The sequence below is a fragment of the Corythoichthys intestinalis genome, chromosome 14 (assembly GCF_030265065.1).
Source record: "Corythoichthys intestinalis isolate RoL2023-P3 chromosome 14, ASM3026506v1, whole genome shotgun sequence".
NCBI lineage: Eukaryota > Metazoa > Chordata > Actinopteri > Syngnathiformes > Syngnathidae > Corythoichthys > Corythoichthys intestinalis.
The window spans coordinates 9,329,645-9,345,125 of record NC_080408.1 but is presented as its reverse complement, the minus strand read 5'-3'; the positions used below and the strand labels follow the sequence as shown (position 1 = coordinate 9,345,125).

Genomic DNA, 15,481 nt, shown 5'->3' with positions numbered 1-15,481 from the left:
TGAAAACTCAAAATTGTCCCTTGGTGTGAGATTAAAAGATTACCCACTCTATGAGATCGGTCCCTTAACTTTTTTACTAAACATTTTAGACATATCTACATTACAAGTCTTCAAATGTATTAAAAATATGTTTTGGGATGTAGTTAGTATTAATTAATGAGCATTGTATTAGAGTTAAGGCAGGTAAAAAGATGATGTTCACAACATGAAAACAGTTTGATTCCAAAATACAATCATGACAGTACAAGTCACATCTTTTCCTTACACCCACAGCAAAAGCAAGCCATGAGAGGGCAAGAAAGAGGCTCCTCGTCTATTTGGTAGCGTCCAGACTCTGGCTCGTCTCTGCACTCTGCGATGAAGGCCTGGAGCTGAGAAATTGGTACTTTTTCTTGCTGGTGATGCTGCAGTGGGACCAGATTGAAAGCAGGTAAACACTCTTTTAAAAGCAGAATTCTGGCACAGATACTGAAGTATAAAATCGAGAAAATTCACTTTGCAAGTGTTGTGAAATTCAGTCTTACCTTAATAGTCTCATAGGTGTCCGTGATGAGGGCTATGAAGAGGCTGAGCACCATGTAGATGAAGAGAGAGATGAAGGAGTAGAGGTACAGGCGGCTGAAGAGCCACACTATGTAGCCATTGTCACGCATTTTCATGAAGGTAGCGTACATGTCATCGCCATTGACCAGCGAGAAGAGGCACTCGGTCACCTTGTCGAGTGTTCGGAACTGCGACAAGATATCAGGAAGATTAGGATCCATGAGAGAAGTTTTTTTCAGCTGGGAATTACACTTAGTAACAATTTAGGGTATCTTGTTTGTTTAGGTGTTAACAACTATGTGTGTACCATGCTTCAGCAAAGTAATATAAGGACATACTTTGTCATGGTACGGCCCAAGCACAATCCAGCCACAGAAACAGTAGCCGAGGTAGATCATGGCCGCACAACAGCAGAATCGGATTACGTTTGGTAAAGCCGCTCTCAAAGTTAAGATGAGAATCTGTAAATAAAAAACAAAAAGGAAAAAAATCACTTTCCCATAAGGTGTGCTTGCATATAATCCAAATCTGAGAGCTCATACATTGTATTTTTTGAAGAAACCGAGGTACCGAATCACACCCACCCATACCAACATGGTCGCCGTGCCCAGCAAGATACTGCACTCATCGTAGCTTGTCATGAACTGCAGGAGGGAATACATCGTCAAGCCAGGAGGCATTTCTCAGTATATATCTTTATTCATTTTTTCATTTGCACATTAGCGTCATAGACAATTTACAGTTGTCATTGGGCCATGCATGTTTTTGGAAAGCGGGAGGCGGCCTGGAGTAGACCCACGCAATGCCCTAATTTTACCTTCATCTCAAGGGCGTAGGTTTGGTCTCAACATTGGTAGGGACGATATAACAGCATAACCTGCATATACACTTTCTGCTGGCCAAGACCAAACATATTGGGTGAACAGGGGTCAGGGCTACATTTCTCACAAATATGAACTCAATTAAATGATGGAATGAATCAGAGGTCCCCAAACTTTTTCCTGTGAGCGCCACATAACTTTTCCCTTCTCTGATGAGGGGCCGGGTCAGTTTGTAACAGAAAATATGTGAAGATTGCAGGTGTGCCTAAATGTAAAAATGTATTGGTTTTCAGAAAGCCACAATCAAATAACCCTTTCTGGATTCTTCACGGAACAAAAGTAAATAAAATAAAATAAAAATAATAATAGTAATAATAATAGTAATAATAATATAATATAAAAATAACACCAAATAATTAAATAGATAATAAACAAATAACCCTCTCTGGGTTCTTCACAGAAAAAAGCCAGGAAATAAATAACACTATTGAAAAAAAAATAAATAAAATAGTTCAGGGGGCCAGACCAAATGTGGAGGCGGGCCATATCCGGCCTGCGGGCCGTAGTTTGGGGACCCCTGGACTAAATGATCAACGCAAAATAAATCTGTATTGACTTGATACTTTCATGAGTATGGAGGGGTGGGGTGGGCTCGATGCCGGGATTGGCGATGGGGCAGTGTAGGGTCGGTTGCCAACGGGCTCACACTCACAAGGGATTCACACGATTACTAGTTTCTAGATCACAGGGCTGATTTGTGTACACTCCACCCCTCCCAATCACTTATCTTATAGACCCACCCCTTTCTTTCCCTGGTCAACAGGCCCCCGACATGGTTCCTTCCTTCGTGCAAATCATATCACATTTGTAATTGTCAATGATTGTCAATGACACCGATTATGACAATGACAATAAAATTTTTTTTTAAAAATCATAATAATCACAATGAGAGTATGTCATACTCCAATGTGAAACATTAAAACTGTTCAGACTAACCGGACACTTAGATTTACATTCTCCGTGTCAAACAGCTGAACAGGACAGGTTAAAAAAATGAATAAATAAATAAATAAAACTAACTTTCATATGTATTGGTTCTGGTGATACAATGTTCGATTCAAACTTTTGTTCTCAAAAACTACTAAAACATTTTGAAGTGCAAGTCCCTTTATTAAAAAAATGGAGAGCTATCCAAGAATGGGTCTGCTTCTGGGTGACACTGGAGCACCCATGGACTCAAACTAAAGTATAGCAATATAAAAGTGATCTGAGAAAAAAAAAAAAAAAAAAGAAAAAAAAAAAAGAGATTTCCACGGACCGATCTGCACATGTGGCATACTAGACTACCCCAAGACTCGAACCAAAGTACTGTCATGAAAGTGTGTGATTTCATTTCACAGATTTTTTTTCATGTCAGTTCATGTTCATGTCAGTGTCCCCCTGAAGTTGACCCATCCTAGGGTAGCTCCCCGTTTTTTTAATAAAGGGACTTGCACTCTGAAGCCACCACGTTGCATTACCGTAATGCACATAATGCAAACAATGATCCAAATGAGGGACTGCTAGCTTGACTTCGTTGAAAAGTTTTACTCCACAGGGTGGTTATTTTGTACTTGAACTACATTTACAAAAGGAAATGTTACTTAAAGCCCCCAAAAAACACGAATACTGCATTATTGGCTAACAAATGAAGGTGCGTGTATACGGTACACACTTATAACATGCCAAGCAAATTTAAGTTTATTTCATGCACACACAAAAATCCAATTTCTAATTTCTTGGAAGTCCTTCAAATGATCAAATTTACGGCTATGAGTGAAAACATACCTTTGTTTGTATTCCAATCTTAAAAGCTGAGCCAGCGATGGTCAGAGTGTCGCTAATGATAATGAGGATGTACCAGCCATTTACAAACTCCATGCGGTCGCTCCACGTCACAATTTTGTTGTAGTAGGCATGAAAAAATGTGTTAAACTCCTGCATTGAATATACATTATAGGAAAAGTATTAATTTGATGATTTCAATAAAAGAACCGGCAGTAAAACCCTAAAAGAAACCACAATAAAAAGGCATGAGAAATATTGAAAAGTGCATAAATCATGAACTTTGTGTTTTTATTTTTTAATTTTTTTTTTACTACAACTGCACATTTGGAATGATGCTAACCGACCACATCTCAGAATCCCCCACCCCCCCCCCCCCCTCCAAAAAAAATAGATAAATAAAAATAAATCTTTACTACTGAGTGCGTGACAAATTGCCTAAATGGCCGACTATCGAACCCATGGTGCGCAATGTTTGGATCTGGCAGGGCTTCCTGGTGTCATGTTTTTGCGAAACAGGAATTGGACCCAAAATACAGATTCGGCAACAGGCTTGACAGTTTGGCAAGAATTTGCTAGGTTTATCGCAGTAGGCAACATGATGCATAAACAGGGGATGAAGGCAGACCAGATTTATGTGGTTGCAAGTCCATCTTTGAAGTCGAGGTAGAGGTATCAGGATGACAGAGGTCTCAGGACGTGAAGCTTTGATCAAGAATATTCAGACATTTAGGCTGCGTTCAGATTGCAGGCATTTCTGATTTCAATAGGATTCCTCCTCAAATATGATTTTTGTTTTACGTCCATATCTATGAAGAAATCGGGGATTTAAGCATTTATTCACAAGAATTTTATCCAGAAAACTCAGTTTACGTCAGGTGGGCGCTAGCCTCATTCACTACAACTATACTCTTATGTACTTGTCTTGTTCCTCAGTTGTGCAGCGGGGCCTCCCGCTTCATAAGCGTCAGTGGTATCGGGGAAGTATGGGGGACACGTCCTATTGATATCTGGTCATTTCCTGTTGATTTGGGGACATTGTTTTTTTTTCCATTGAAAATGAATGGGAAAAAATTTGGACGTCCATGGCTGTCAATGGCCTCCAAGTACATTGGCATCAATCGAATGGACAAACATGCCAGTCAATGGCAATAAACAAAGTAAATGGCATTAGAAATGAATGGGAAATTTGGACATCCATGGCTGTCAATGGCAGCACCCTCTATAAGTGTCAATGGAAGCGGGGAAGTTTGGGGGACACGTCCCATTGATATCTGGTCATTTTCTGTTGATTTGGGGAAATGTTGTTTTTTTCCCCATTGAAAATGAATGGGAAACATTTTGGACGTCCATGGCTGTCAATGGCATTGACTTACATAGGCATCAATGGAATTCAAGTACATTGGCATCAATATAATGGAGAACCATGCCCATCAATGTCATTAAACAAAGTAAATGCAATAAGAAATGAATGGGGAAATTTGGACGTCCATGGACGTCAATGGCAGCACCCTCCATAAGCGTCAATGGAATCGGGGACATTTGAGGGACATGTCCTATTTATATCTGGTTATTTTCTGTTGATTTGGGGAAATTTTGTTTTTTCCCCATTGAAAATGAATGGGAAAAAATTTGGACGTCAATGGCCGTCAATGGCATCGATATCCATACAGTCAATTGAATCCAAGTACATTGGCATCAATAGATTCAACATGCATGTCCGTCAATGGCATCAATGTAACGTAAATTCAATTGGAAATCCCATTGTAAGTGAATGGGAAATGTTCTCATAAGAAATGAATGGGAAAGTTTTTGGCAAATTTCCGGGGGACCGTAATTTTTTTCAAAATTCTGTATACAACTTTAATGCCCCTCACCCTCCCTGAATTTTTTATGCCCAAATTGTGTGATTTGGTCAAAAATTGAAGGACTACATATATTTTGAAACTTTACGTCAGGCGGCCGCTAGCCTCATTCACTACAACTATACTCTTATGTACTTGTCTTGTTCCTCAGTTGTGCAGCGGGGCCTCCCGCTTCTCTTTCTACACTGGTTAGATCTTGTTTGTGCTGCTCTCTGAAGGGAGTGGTACACAGCATTATAGGAAATCTTCCATTCCTTGGCAATTTCTCTTATGGAATAGCCTTCATTTCTAAGAACAGATTGTCAAGTTTGAAAGTTGAAGTTGTCTTTTTTTGGCCATTTTGAGAGTTCAATCAAACCCACAAAGGTGATGCTCTAGATACCCAACTAGCTTCAAGGAAGATCAGTTTTATAGCTTCTCTAACCACCTAAACTGTTTTGAGCTGTGCCAACATAATTTCACAAGGTGTTCTAATCATCTATTATCCTTCTAAGGCAACTAGTTAGCACAATGTACCATTAGAACTCTGGAGTAATGTTTGCTGTAAACGAGCCTCTTTACAAAACTACGTAGATATTGGAATAAAACCGGACGTTTCCAGCTAGAACAGTCATTTACCACATTAAAAATGTAAAGAGTGTTTTTCTAAATAGTTTAATGTTATTTCCATTTAAAAAAAAAAAAAAAAAAACTGTGCTTTTCTTTAAAAACGGAGGACATTTCTAAGTGACTATATGTCATAATCTACAGTTGTGGTCAAAAGTTAACATACACTTGTGAAGAACATAATGTCATGGCTCTCTTGAGTTTCCAGTTATTTCTACAACTCTGATTTTTCTCTGATAGAGTGATTGGAACAGATACTTCTTTGTCACAAAAAACATTCATGAAGTTTGGTTCTTTTATGACTTTATTATGGGTGAACAGAAAAAAGCGATCAAATCTGCTGGGTCAAAAATATACATACAGCAGCGCTAATATTTGGTAACATATCCCTTGGCCATTTTCACTTCAATTAGGCGCTTCTGGTAGCCATCCACAAGCTTCTGGTTGAATCTTTGACCACTCCTCTTGACAAAATTGGTGCAGTTCAGTTAAATTTGATGGCTTTCTGACATGGACTTGTTTCTTCAGCATTGTCCACAAGTTCTCAATGGGGTTTAAGTCAGGACTTTGGGAAGGCCATTCGAAAACCTTAATTCTAGCCTGATTTAGCCATTCCATTACCACTTTTGATGTGTGTTTGGGGTCATTGTCCTGTTGGAACACCCAACTGCGTCCAAGACCCAATCTTCGGGCTGATGACGTTGGGTTATCTTGATGAATTTGAAGGTAATCCTCCTTCTTCATTATCCCATTTACTCTCTGTAAAGCACCAGTACCATTGGCAGCAAAACAGCCCCACAGCATAATACTACCACCACCGTGCTTGACGGTAGGCATGGTGTACTTGGGGTTAAAGGCCTCACCTTTTCTCCTCCAAACATATTGCTGGGCATTGTGGCCAAACAGCTCGATTTTTGTTTCGTCTGACCACAGAACTTTCCTCCAGAAGGTCTTAACTTTGTCCATGTGATCAGCAGCAAACTTCAGTCGAGCCTTAAGGTGCCGCTTTTGGAGCAAGGGCTTCCTTCTTGCACGGCAGCCTCTCAGTCCACGAAGATGCAAAACACGCTTGACTGTGGACACTGACACTTGTGTTCCAGCAGCTTCTAATTCTTGGCAGATCTGCTTTTTGGTGATTCTCGGTTGAGCCTTCACCCTCCTGACCAATTTTCTCTCAGCAGCAGGTGATAGCTTGCGTTTTCTTCCTGATCGTGGCAGTGACAAAACAGTGCCATCCACTTTATACTTACAAACAATTGTTTGCACTGTTGCTCTTGGGACCTGAAGCTGCTTTGAAATGGCTCCAAGTGACTTTCCTGACTTGTTCAAGTCAATGATTCGCTTTTTCAGATCCATGTATGTATATTTTTGACCCAGCAGATTTGATCACTTTTTCTGTTAACCTATAAAAGAACCAAACTTCATGAATGTTTTTTGTGACAAAGAAGTATCTGTTCCAATCACTCTATCGGAGAAAAATCAGAGTTGTAGAAATAACTGGAAACTCAAGAGAGCCATTACATTATGTTCCTCACAAGTGTATGTAAACTTTTGACCACAACTGTATGTACATAATGGATTTGGTCAGACAATATTTTGTAAAGGAATTCTTTCTCAACAGACTCACAATAAAAATCAACAAATCACTAATTTGGTTGAGAGACAACTGTAATTATACACTCAGCCAGAAGGTGGTATGGTGCACACATGAAGCTTCGAGAAATAATCCCTTTCTCGAACCAATTGGCTTAAGTGGTTCAATGGCTCATGAGGCTTCATTACACCATCACTAGGCAAAACCCATTTGTGCTGTTCGGACTGAGAAGCATCTCGTCCATATCTGATATGAAACTACCTCTGTATGTGGATACAATCCGGCTCGCAAAAATCGTGAAAAAAAAATTCTGTGCTTTGTGACTGTCGAGACTACAAAAGAGCCATCCAGTTTTAATCTTAACCCTTTAAGGTCTGGGCCTATTTTGTCTGATTTTGCATGCCTTTGAAGTTGCCTTTATATTTCAAAGACAGAATTGTTTACGATGGCCTGGTTTGGTCCCTTTTTTTGTGACACCTTGAACTTCATGTCCAAACTGTTGTTTCCTTCACTGACCAATTATAAATCATAATTTTGGGCCTAAAAAGACCAAAAATTCCAAAATTGTTTTGTCAAAATTTTTAATATTGATGTCCAATTGACAACCAAACATGCGTAACGAACCGTTTTGAAACTTTGTAATATTTATTCAACATGTTAGGATGAACATTCAACCAAAAAAATTTAGAATAAATAGTCTTTTATTTGACAATTCAACATAAACAACAGGTATAGCCATAGGCGTTTTTTGCATTTATACATGCTCTAGTCAAAACAGGTTATATACAGCAGACCAAACAGTGAAGAACAGTGAAAAAATATACCATCTAACACAAAAAGTGTTTAGAGGCCATCTCTTTATGAGTTTAGGTATTGCGGCCCATCACCTGATGAAAACTATGTACACACAATCAAGCTTCTTGAACACACATTTATATACACAAATTGAGAAGACTGATTGTGGGGAAAAAATATATATATAACATTGGGGAAAAAAGTATTTTCAAAAATATTTACAATAAACAAGTTAAATTTTTTTCAGGCATGCCACTCCGAAAAGCAGTTTCGTCCTGGAATTAGACACAGGGCTACATCACAGCCCACACTTCCATGGGGTGTCGGTCCTCTTTCCACCCTTCCATTTTCATTTCACTTTACTTTCATTGTCACTATAAATGTACATGAAACAAAAGTCAGTATTTATGAAAATAATAAAGTATAAAATAAAAATATATACAGCAATAAATAATAATGGAAATCTATATGTATGACAATAGAAAGAATACCGTAGCTGAATATGTGCTACATCCCTAATCTTCATATAGAAAGAAGACCACAAATTATACTTTGATCTGATATGCACATTTTATTATTACATACACAAACACGCAGTTATATTGCATCAAAATTAACTTTGTCTTGCAATATCAAAAGAAACTTTTACAGCATTAAAAAAAAAAAAAAAAAAAAAAAAAAAAAAAAAGTGAGTTGGCTTACCTCTGCTCGTCGATGGCGTCACCCACGTGTTCAAATCCGTCACTATCTTCACTCGAGGACTCTTCCGAGGAAGACGATGATGACGAATTTGGACCACCCTCTTCCTCAAGTTGATCAAAAAGCACAATTGCTTGCGCTAAATTTAGTTTTCCGTTCATCCTCAAAGTCACACAAAGTCGCTCGCCCGCTTGCTTGATTCAAACGGCCGTCGCTCGCCCCCTCGCTGCGTCAGAACACTCCTGCCTCTCGTTCGGTGGAACCTCGCACGGCAGTTATATTTATAAAAAAATAAAACGCATTTTGTGCTTCCACTGTGACTTCGAAAGGGTTCGTTTGATTTGTGTTTTTTTCATGGAGCTTCCGTTTTGAAAAAGGACAAGAAATTATGGAAATATAGACATAAACAAATGATCCATGCAGCGTTTTAATGTTTTTTTGAGAGGACAATAAAACTATAAAACTTAAATGACAATATCTCACGTTTTAGTTGGTCGATTGACTTCAAATAACAACGAGAGTAAACCGCAACTTCCGCACTTTAAAACGAGACCAACCAACGGCATGTGGGTGACGTAATTAAAACGCGAGGGTGCTTCAAAGACGACGTGCGCTGAGGACGCGCCGGCGCGTCCTTCGACTCTCAAGGGTTAAATACTATTCTAATGACAAGTAGTGGTAGCTGTGCCAGGCCAAGAACAGGCAGGGAATATGACACCTGGTGTATTTGTACAGTTGTATTCATTTCTCAGCAATCTTGAACAAAAATGTGTGTCAACCAAAAAGTTGGCTAAAAATTCTCCCCCAGTTTTTGGTCATCAGGTCAAGTTCGGTCAACTAAATCTTGTTTCTTTAGTGGATTATTGTTGTGTTGTGCAACCGTTACTCACAAATTGTAAATGGATGCCGTTGATGACGGAACGTAAGCACAGGATCAGCGAGGCGAAGCAGGCAAGAATAACCAAAGAATCGAAAAAGAGTAGGAGGTAGTCGTTTTTCCCTGCTAAAACACAAACTTTCAGCTAAATTCAGTTATTATGAATTTCACTTCAAATTGCTTTTCGATCTTACAAGTGCCTTCCACGTTCCAATCCCTGCATTCGTTGATGGTCACATCATTTCCGACGGCCACCTTGATACTTCCGCTGTGAGCGTGGTTTTCAAACGTGATCTGAATCAAAAAACTGAAAAGTGAGACTTACTGTATTGTTTGATTTTTTTTTTTTAAGATGGTGTCGGTGAAAACTGACCACCACGTGGAATACGTAACAGTCGGGAAGCTCGTGGTGCCTCACGGTCTGCAGGTTAATAGTTTTCAGGGTGAAGTGAACGTTGACTGACAGCAGCCTAGATATAAAGAACACATGGGTATGCCAGGTCCTTAACACACTTAAAGGCTTGCATTATCAACTTGATCACCTCCTAAAGTCCAAAGAGAAATTCAAGACCGTCGCCAGACTGACATTGTCCAGTGACTGCACAGGGTAGATGGAAAAGCATTCTGAGGATAAAAATATGACACTTTATTATGTTAAAAAAAGAGAAATAAACAGCTTCCTCTTCAAGTGGAGGCCACATTTAAATCTACCCTGTGTTTATTTTCCACTGCTGCAATGACTCAGATTCCATAAATATCAAAAGCATGACTGAAATCAATATTTTATGTTCTTGTCTAAAGCAAAACGATTTCTTTGATGGTTAATAATGGCAATTATAATCCTCTCAAAAATTTTAACTAAATTGTAACCAAAATGCCAATTTTTTGGGGAACAGATAAGCAATTCTTTTCTAAGCTGAAACACTTATTTATCTGCAGGGAAGGGATGATTTACTGGGAATGTTATTTGAAAATTTATAGACAAAATGCATAGTGTACCTCTAAAAGCCAGAATATTTAAACAACAAAAAACAATTTCATGCTACAAGAGTATCTGCAATTATTTTTAAATATGTAAAATGTCTTCAGAAACAAAGTCTAGATTCAATTCACGGTATCCTAAAAGCAGATAATTGACCTCGAGGCACAGGAACTCAGACTCGAGTTGGACTTTGAGAAAGAAAAAAAAAACGCATACTCGGACCTGACACGCTTGAGCTGGGAGTGTATGAGACTCGACTCGACCTGTGAGGCAATTCCTTGACTCGACTTTACTTTTGAGACAATGACTCGAGACTCGACAAGCTAACTCGAAAAACTTGGATCGTAGATTTGTCGGTTCCCACCTGCCAGTGATCCGCTTGGAACACCTTAATGGAGGTTTATTCCTTGCAGACTATGCTACATTTTTTTGTACATTGCCTTACATTGCTTCCATCAAAGATAAACCTGATTGCTTTGCGGGTGGGCTGGGGAACAATGTTAAGGCCTTGACTAATCTGTGACTTGACTCAACAACCTTGACACGTCTCGTCTTTACAACCTTGTGACTTGGCTTGACCTTGAGACTCGACGCTACTTGAGTCGGCATAACCTTATGACTCGATTCGACTCGACATAACCTTGTGACTCGACTTGACATAACCTCATGACTCGATACAACTCATCATAACATTATGACTTGACTCGACATACGTAACCTCGTGACTCGACTCAACCTTGTCTCGACTCGAGTCGAAATAACCTCGTAACTCGACTCAAGTTGACTCGACATAACCTCTTGACTCGACTCGACATAACATTATGACTCAACATTATGACTCGACTCGACTCGACGTAACCCCATGACTTTATTCGGCTCCACATCACCACGTGACTCAATTCGACATAACGTTGTGACTCGACTCGACTCAACCTTGTCTCGACTCGAGTCTAAATTACTTCATAACTCGACTCAAGTTGACTTGACATAACCTCTTGACTCGACTCAAGCTGACTTGACATAACCTCTTGACTCGACTCGACATTATGACTCGACATAACATTATGACTTAACATTATGACTCGACTCTACATAACATTATGACTCGACGTAACCTCATGACTTGATTTGACTCGACTTCACGTAACCTCATGACTTGATTCAACTCGACTTCCCCACGTGACTCAACTCGACATAACCTAGTGACTCGACTCGAAATAACCTCGTGACTTGACTCGTCCTTACTCGACACAATTTCTTGACCCGACTCGTCCTGACTTGACATAACTTCGTGACTCGACTCAAGTTACTCGACATCACCTTTTGAGTCTACTCGAAATCACCTTGTGACTCCACTTGATTCAAAATATCTCGTTACTCAACTCGACATAACATCTTGACTCGACTCAACATTATGAATCGACATAACATCATGACCCGACTCGACATAACCTCATGACTTGATTCGACTCGACTTCACGTAACCTCATGACTTGATTCGACTTCATCACGTGACTCAACTCGACATAACCTAGTGACTCGACTCGAAATAACCTCGTGACTCGACTCGTCCTGACTCGACACAATTTCTGGACTCGACTCGTCCTGACTCGAGATAACTTTTTGACTCGACTCGTCCTGCCTTGAGATAACTTCGTGACTCGACCCGTCCTGACTCGACCCGTCCTGACTCGACCCGTCCTGACTCGACACAATTTCTTGACTCGACTCGTCCTGACTCGACACAATTTCTTGACTCGTCCTGACTCGACACCATTTCTTGACTCGTCCTTACTCGACACAACTTCTTGACTCGACTCGTCCTGACTCGAGACAACTTCGTGACTCGACTCAAGTTACTCGACATAACTTCGTGACTCGACATTATGAATCGACATAACATCATGACCCGACTCGACGTAACCTCATGACTTGATTCGACTCGACTTCACGTAACCTCATGACTTGAATCGACTTCATCACGTGACTCAACTCGACATAACCTAGTGACTCGACTCGTCCTGACTCGACACAATTTCTGGACTCGACTCGTCCTGCCTCGAGATAACTTTTTGACTCGACTCGTCCTGACTCGACTCGTCCTGACTCGAGACAACTTCGTGACTCGACTCGTCCTGACTCGAGACAACTTCGTGACTCGACTCGTCCTGACTCGAGACAACTTCGTGACTCGACTCGTCCTGACTCGAGACAACTTCGTGACTCGACTCGTCCTGACTCGAGACAACTTCGTGACTCGACTCGTCCTGACTCGAGACAACTTCGAGACTCGACTCGTCCTGACTCGAGACAACTTCGAGACTCAACTCGTCCTGACTCGAGACAACTTCGAGACTCGACTCGTCCTGACTCGAGACAACTTCGAGACTCGACTCGTCCTGACTCGAGACAACTTCGTGACTCGACTCGTCCTGACTCGAGACAACTTCGTGACTCGACTCGTCCTGACTCGAGACAACTTCGTGACTCGACTCGTCCTGACTCGAGACAACTTCGTGACTCGACTCGTCCTGACTCGAGACAACTTCGTGACTCGACTCGTCCTGACTCGACACAACTTCGTGACTTGACTCAAGTTACTTGACATAACTTCGTGACTCGGCTCAAGTTACTCGACACCACCTTTTGACTCGAAATGTCGTTACTCGACTCAACCTGACTCGACTTAACCTCGTGGCTCGACTCGATGTAACCTCGTGATTCGACTCGACTTGCCCTCAACAGGTAAGACTCGAGTCGTAAAACCCCCAACAACAATTGTATGTTACCTGTGTCAATGTGTGGGTCGATGTAGAAAGTCTCATTTCCGGGGTCTATGTTGCTGTTCCTGTACAACACTTGGCAGACCATCAGAGGTGTGTACTCGCTGTCAGTCCTCTCATAAGCCAGATTGCCTACAGTCAGGTTTTGGAGATTGATGTACTGTGGGAAAAGAGTAAGAGAAAAAAACTGAAATGTTGCCATCACACAAGTTCTAAAAAGGTTTCATTCAATTTACCCTGTCGATGATGTAGTAGATGTTATCATACACATCTTTTTTTGTGTGCAAATTGTGCCCTCCTAGCTGGTGCTCCTTGTATCCTTTCAAAAACAGGTGTCGGAACGTCATCAGGTTCTCGTCTTTGAACGTGACCATCATCTCGTTGCTCAGTCCGAATGAGACCAGCTGTAAAATAACATACGCATTCACAATGAAGAAATGTGTCGTTCCGTATAAACACAGTGTATGACCTGAGCGGTGATGAGGGCGATTTTTAATATTTGCAGCATCAACTTCCACGGCTTGCGACCCCGGGCTTTGTACTTCTGGCAAGGGTTCATGAAGAAGTACTTGAGCCTGCGCCTCAGGTCTTCCACCACCCTGGCATCCATGTTAGGGGTGCCAAGTCTCCAGCTGCAGTGGCCGTTTTGCCTCCTCTCATCCGAACGGGCGACCAAAAGGGGCTCCGACTCGTCCATGGCACCGAGCACAACCAGACACTGTAAAAGCTTCAATGTGCATTAGACACAATGCAGTTCAAGTTTTGAAGGGTTCCATCATTCCAGTCATTCTGATGTTTATCAAACTGGTTTTCCTACATGAGGTCCTCCACCTTACCAAGAACACAAATTCCACTTAAAATGACCTTTTTACTTCTGGAAATTAAGCAAATACAATTCAGCATCAGAGATTTTGACATGACAATAAACTAGGTTTTAAAAGGTGCACTAAAAACTTTTTAAGATGATGGCAAGATCATCTACAGTACATTAGTGATTATCAAAATTTTACATCAATATACAAGTACTACAGAAAGGAACAATATAATAGCAATTTAAAAGACAGTGCAAAGCATAATACTAATAAAATAATTTCATATCATTTAAAAAGTCTATTTATTCAGAAATTTGCCCACCAGAGATGAGGTAAATACTCAAAACAAGCACTAAAATAATAACACTACTAGTAAAAAAAAAAAATTAAAAAATTAAAAAAAGGACAGTACTTACCAATTAAAAGTGGCTGTGCATCAGTAGGGTTGCTTACATTAAACAACCTAAGTACACTGTAAGTGGCACAACGGTGAATCTCATACCAATGTGTCATGTTCAGTTTTTTCAGTTATGGAATTTCCTACTATCAGAAAAAGACAAAAGATAGACAAAAGATTTTTTTTTTTTTTTAAAACAACCTCTAGATGTCAGCATCCGTCTATGCATAACCCAGGACAAATTACTAACCCGGTGGTTCTCCTTGCTAAAGGTCCCGAACCCCACAAATTTCACATATGCATACACTTAACCATTTGGAATTAGATAATAAAAAAAATAATAAAAATCAAGTCAAGCTTCCAATGAGCAAAACAGCCTCTCATCACATCATATCGAGGACAAGCAGTCACTGTATTAATGGATATTTACACCAAAAAGATATATTAACCGCCAGTGTTGGGGACGTTACTATAATTAAGTAATTAGTTATAGTTACTCACTACTTCTTCCAAAAAGTAACTGAGTTAGTAACTGAATTACTCCATAGTAAAAGCAACTAGTTACCAGGGAAAGTAACTATTTCCGTTACTTTAAAAAGAAGTTGTATGTCAAAGAATTTGAAATTTTCTGAGCAGTCTTATCACGCTGCTGTCAAATAAGTGTTACCGAGGGGTTAATTTGTGCCAGATCCTGCCGAAACAAGATCCGGCCCCTCTTGATTTTGGCCTCCCTGTGTTCCGGGACCTATTTGGGCAGATCCGGCACCTCTCATGCATCGAAAATAATAATAATATAAAAACGTTTTTAAAAAAACGTATAAAATGAAATATTAATACGCATAAATTCATTTACAGAACAAATCCCAAGAATTGCATGTTGTTT

The 15,481-nt window shown here is 40.2% G+C and overlaps 1 protein-coding gene across 1 annotated transcript; it reads right to left on the bottom strand.

Moving 5' to 3' along the window:
* Positions 1-248: 248 nt before the first annotated feature.
* On the bottom strand, positions 249-15,430 carry mcoln3a (mucolipin TRP cation channel 3a). The gene is made up of 13 exons (XM_057857979.1): positions 14,618-15,430; positions 13,859-14,116; positions 13,626-13,793; positions 13,396-13,549; positions 10,167-10,248; positions 9,998-10,094; positions 9,819-9,918; positions 9,638-9,750; positions 3,192-3,341; positions 1,086-1,187; positions 882-1,004; positions 525-731; positions 249-404 (listed from the first exon to the last, which is right to left on the bottom strand). Exons 2-13 carry the CDS (start codon positions 14,084-14,086, stop codon positions 249-251), a joined length of 1,680 nt encoding a protein of 559 aa, XP_057713962.1. The 5' UTR covers positions 14,087-14,116; positions 14,618-15,430.
* Between the last annotated feature and the right edge of the window lie 51 nt (positions 15,431-15,481).

Coding starts and splice junctions, on each gene's coding strand:
- mcoln3a (XM_057857979.1), bottom strand. CDS start 14,086: ATGGACGAGTCGGAGCCCCTTTTGGTCGCCCGTTCGGATGAGAGGAGG. Junction 13,794..13,858: donor TCGCCCTCATCACCGCTCAG/GTCATACACTGT, acceptor GTTATTTTACAG/CTGGTCTCATTCGGACTGAG. Junction 405..524: donor ACACCTATGAGACTATTAAG/GTAAGACTGAAT, acceptor GTCCCACTGCAG/CATCACCAGCAAGAAAAAGT.